The 5,339-nt window shown below is 48.7% G+C and overlaps 1 protein-coding gene across 1 annotated transcript; it reads left to right on the top strand.

Annotated features, from left to right (window-relative positions):
• The first annotated feature begins 859 nt into the window (after positions 1–859).
• On the top strand, positions 860–4,996 carry LOC122765444 (SLIT and NTRK-like protein 1). The gene has a single exon (XM_044019696.1). The coding sequence runs from the start codon at positions 1,970–1,972 to the stop codon at positions 4,076–4,078; it is 2,109 nt and encodes a 702-aa protein (XP_043875631.1). The 5' UTR covers positions 860–1,969; the 3' UTR covers positions 4,079–4,996.
• The last annotated feature ends 343 nt before the right edge of the window (positions 4,997–5,339 follow it).

The raw sequence follows: 5,339 nt of genomic DNA, 5'->3' as shown, positions 1-5,339 counted from the left end.
ATGGACCGACTGTCGGTGGCTGAGTTTAGCGCCTGCACACCATGACTCGTCCAGCAGCGGTTTGATTAGGTCACACTGAGTTTATACAGACAGACAAATAAGAGAAAAGGTGGGACATCAGGTGGGCAAGGCAAAGACGATGAAAGAGAGAGACTTTTGTCTGACAGTTGTGAGAAATCGTAGTCAGTGGAGCATGATGGGAATGCTTTACTGCCACATGTAGGTGGTCCTGATGATGTTTTGCTTATTGCAGGCACTACTGATGCTCTGCTGGAATGTGTGTGTGTGTGTGTGTGCGTCCTCTCTGCAAAAATGGTGTCAGAGAGAAGATATTTACCTTCGCATCCCATTCTCTGTCCTGCTCTTAATTCCGAGTGAACACTGCAGATGGAGAAGGGGGAAGAGGGTGTGTGTGTGTGTGTGTGTGTGTGTGTGTGCACTCTGCCAGCTCCATTTACTCTTTCAGCTGATGTAATTATGTCAAACACTGGAGTTTAACAGAAAGCCACAAAAAAAGAGACATCTCAAAATCACTCTCTGTCATGTTTCTCTCACTGTTGTAGTCTTTTCTATTTAGAAGCCGCGAATATCTATGTTGGAAAAAAAAACAAACCCAAACACGTCACGCACACATGCGCATATAGGGTGCCACACTGACGCATCGTTTGTTGTACAGTCTATCGAATCTCTTCTTGTTTTTTGTTTTTTTGTCTTCCTTTCTTTTCTGCCGGACGAAAGCTACTCTATAGTGGATGTTTTTTTATTTATTTATTTATTTTACCGCATTCAACAGTGTTTCAGAGTGGAGGCTGGGGAAGTGGAGGCTTGCGGCAGGCACACGGATCTGCAGGGTGTGGAAGGGGCGCCGTCTTTAAGAATGTGGGCTGTGATTTAAGGCAGTGGACTGAGGCAGCGACGAGGCGCTAATGTGAAGTCTCACCAGTGTTTCCGACGATGACGACTTTGACACTTTCACCACGGAGTTGCTGCGAGCTTTGAGAGTGACATGACTGACAGAAGCGGCAGGGAGATCTTTTTTGCGCATCTGGAGGTAAATAACCTGCTTCCAGAGCTTTAAATTGTGATTTAAGAGAAGAAAAAAAAGGCTCACCCCTATATGTGAATAGATTTTTTTTTCCCCCCCCTCTACCCTGCTCATCCCCTCCTCAGTCAGTCAACGGATTTTTGCCATTACAGCTCAGTAGAGGGTGTCAGATCTTTCTCAGAGCACCGCGCTGGGATGAACACAGTCTCCGCGTTCCTCTTTTTGTGATTCCACAAAAAAAAAAAAGGAAAAAAGAATCAAGCAGGAGGAGGTGGCGGTGGTGGGGAGGGAGCAAGAGCAAGAGAGAAACGGCGCAAAAGGAGCGAGAGGAAGGAGCGCCGGAGAATGTGAGGGGGGATGCGGGTGTTTTGCAGCGGTTGCATCGCCTCCACAGCCTCAGCAGCAGCAGCAGCAGCAGCAGCACAGGGTGTGAATTCAGCACCAGGGGAGAGGGAACAGCTCCCGACGCCGCAGCACGACCGGAGCAGAGAGAGAGAGTGAGAGAGAGAGCGAGAGAAGAGAGAGAGAGAGAGAGAGGGAGAAAAAGGCACGGATTTGTTCGTTTTTCTTTTCTCCCCAGCCAAGGTCAGTCTTAACGAACTGAAAAAAGCCAAAAGATGTGTCGGACTCCGCTGCCGCTGCTCGCTGTTTTTGATTTTTATCATAAACGCGCGGAGGCTCCGAGGATTCAGTGGATGTGAAAGAGACGTTTATGTGGTCATTTTCCTTTCCACACTGGAAGTCTGGACACGCGCAGGTTAGATGCAGCATGGATGTGTGATCATAATAACAATAAAAAGAGAGCGAGACTGCCGTATCTCCTCCAGAAAATGTCTACATCTGCTGCCTTTTTTCTCCCCGTTGACTGACTTCTGAGCTCGTATATATGTCTTGAAACCGGTAATGAATTGTTCACGTTGAAAAATGCTGCTTTGGATTGTTCTGCTGAATGCGGCTCTTTGTGTTGCCAGTGGAAATGTTACAAGGGACGTTTGTAAGGAGCAGATATGCTCCTGCAACGAGATAGAGGGAGATATGCACATAGACTGCGAAAAAAGGAGCTTCACCACTCTGCAGCATCTCACTGGCCCCAGTTCGCATTTCTATCACTTGCTGCTGCACGGGAATTCTCTGTCCAGGCTGTTTCCCAACGAGTTTGCCAACTTTTACAACGCTGTGAGCCTGCATTTAGAGAACAACGGCTTGCACGACATCGTCCCTGGCGCTTTTCTGGGGCTGCAGCTGGTGAAGAGACTGCACATCAATAACAATAAGATAAGATCATTCAGGAAGAGTACATTTCTGGGGTTGGACGACTTGGAATATCTCCAAGCTGATTTCAATTTATTGAGGGATATTGACCCCGCAGTTTTCAGGGACCTAAATAAACTTGAAGTGTTGATACTTAACGACAACCTCATCAGCGCGATACCTATAAATGTGTTCCAACATGTGCCCATTACGCATCTGGACCTGCGGGGGAACCGAATCAAAACGTTGCCTTATGAGGGGATCCTTGAGCAGATACCGGGCATTGCGGAGGTTTTGTTGGAAGACAACCCGTGGGACTGTAACTGCGACCTGGTTTCTCTGAAGGAATGGCTGGAGAACATACCGCATAACGCGCTGATTGGGAGGGTGATATGCGAGGCTCCCACCAGGCTGCAAGGGAGCGACTTGAACGAGACGTCAGAGGAGGACCTGTGTCCTTCACAGAGCGGTGGCGTGGACGCCAGCCTCGTAGCCCCTCCCACCCAGGAGGAGACCTCGGCTCCTGCAGCCCCGCGTCCCACGCCTAACAAGCCCGGCAGTGACGCCAGCGGGCCCCCGACGCCCGTCGGCCACGGGCCCAAGAGCCGCTCCAAATCTCGTGAGAATTGGCAACTGAAGACTAGGCCCACTCCACTGGCGACAGGTGCGAATGGTGACAGGGAGCAGCTGCACAACATGACGTGTCCCCCGCCGTGCAGCTGCAAGCTGGTGGGCTCCAGGCAAGGGCTGGGGGTCAACTGCGAGGGGAAGAAGATCGAGAGCCTGTCCAACCTGAAGCCAAAGCCTCTGGCTGCGCACGAGCTGAATATGAGAGACAACAACATCCACGCAGTGAAAAGGAACCATCTGCTCGGCTACTCAAGCCTCAACCTGCTCGATTTAGGAGGAAACAACATCAAGGTGATTGACAATGGCACTTTTCAGAACCAGAGTGAGCTCAGGTGGCTGTACATGGATAAGAACTACTTGGATACGCTGATAGCAGAGATGTTCGTGGGCCTCGTGAATCTGGAATATCTCAGTTTGGAATACAACGACATCCAGCTCATAGTGGCAGGCGCGTTCAGCCCCATGCCAAACCTGAGGGTTCTGTTCCTCAATAACAACCTGCTGAAATCTTTACCTGTGGATGCTTTCCTTGGGATTTCTTTGTCCAAAATCAGCCTGCATAACAATTACTTCCCCTATCTCCCCGTGGCTGGTGTCTTAGACCAGCTCAATTCAATCATACAGATAGATTTGCACGGGAACCCGTGGGATTGCTCGTGCAACATAGTGCCCTTCAAGCAGTGGACGGAGAAACTCGGGGCTGACGTGATCGTGAGCGACCTCAAGTGCGAGTCCCCCGAAGAGTTCTGGAAGCGGGACTTCCGCTACGTGCGGAACGACCTCATGTGTCCCAAACTCTACGACAAAATCTCTCCCACCTCGCTGTCCAAAAACAGCACTTTCACGCTGGACTCGGGGACGCGCTCAAACTCTTACTTGGAGCCCAACAGGGTCTCTATCTCGGTGCTCGTCCCCGGGCTGCTGCTGGTGTTCGTCACGTCCGCATTCACTGTCGTGGGGATGCTTGTGTTTATTTTGCGGAACCGTAAGAGGTCAAAGCGGAGGGAGGGGAACTCGTCCGCCTCGGAGATCAATTCCTTGCAGACGGTGTGCGACTCGTCGTACTGGCACAGTGGGCCTTATCACGCAGACGCGGGCGCCCACCGGGGCTTCGACTGCAGCACGCACCTCTCTACGGCAAACGATGCGTAAAAGAGCGAGGGAGGACTCATGGCACTGGATTACAAACAGTCACATGCACATATGCGGGACGGACTGATAACAAATGACTAAAAGAGCAGGAATCAGGCGCCTCTGTGCGTCACAGGGGGAATTCACAGACTTGTTTGTGTCTTGTTTTCTCCAGCTGAGGCAAGTAAGTCAGTCTGCTGCTGCACAGGCCCGACTCTCTGTAATATATGTATATGCCCAAGCGCGCCCCCTCCTCCTCCTCCTCCTCCTTGGCTAAAAAACCCTCTTTCCCTCCCTCCCTCCTCCCAGTTCTGCTATTTGCCGCAATCGGACTACATGGATCAGAGTGAGATGGAAAAGTGGGAGGAAAAGAAAAGGAAGAGGGCGTGCGTGCGTGCGCGTGTGTGTGCGTGTGAGAGAATAAGGGAGGTAAAGAGAGAGCGAGGACGCGGGGAATGGTGCACGAACGCATGAATGTAAATGTAAATACTTGGACTGATGTATCATAATCTGCATGATGATATTTCGCATGGTTTCACACACACACACACACACACACACACACAGGGAGAAAGAGAGACAGACAAGCAGGAACCATAACCACCTTCAAAGAAGCAAACTCGACCCTTTCATGTTAAATCAATATGACTACTGTATATAGATATTATAAGAACTATGTATGAATATTACAAAGTGCCATTTCTCTATTTTTTGTGAACCTGCAGTTAGGATTTGTATTTGTTGTTTTAAACTTGTTTGGAGACAAAAAAAAAGAAGAAGATATCAATAACTGATGACGATGACTATCTGGAAAGGAGGGATGGAGAGTGACGCTGTCAGTGCATGTTATTTTCTGTTTGTTATCATTTGATTGTCGATAAATATTGGGATTATTTATACGGTACTAGATGGTGCAGATTAAAAAGCCCATGGTCTGCAGCAGTCATCATCTCCTTTATGAATGTAAACTGTGTTATTTTATGGTGTGCCAATTGTTGACTTTCAGATATCCAGACATGCAGATGAGCATGACTAATTAACGTCACTCGGATGCTTCTGCTGCAAAGTTAATGTAGCTAAAATAACAGTTCTGTGGTTTTTGTGTGTCAATGAATATAGCCTGCTTTGGGTGAGAAGAAGAACAACAAAAAAACAACAACAAGTAATTTAAATGGGGGGTTTATACCATCATATTTTTTCAACAACCGAGTAAAGAAGTGTTTTCGATTGAGCTATATAGGTATAATTCGATCAATGTAAACTGCGCAGGTTAGACTGATGT

The sequence above is a fragment of the Solea senegalensis genome, linkage group LG2, assembly GCF_019176455.1.
Source record: "Solea senegalensis isolate Sse05_10M linkage group LG2, IFAPA_SoseM_1, whole genome shotgun sequence".
Lineage (NCBI taxonomy): Eukaryota > Metazoa > Chordata > Actinopteri > Pleuronectiformes > Soleidae > Solea > Solea senegalensis.
The sequence above is the reverse complement of the archived record's forward strand: the minus strand, read 5'-3'. Positions and strand labels throughout refer to the sequence as shown.

What these genes read in the sequence shown, in the direction of transcription:
- LOC122765444 (XM_044019696.1), top strand. Translation starts at nt 1,970, where the DNA reads ATGCTGCTTTGGATTGTTCTGCTGAATGCGGCTCTTTGTGTTGCCAGT.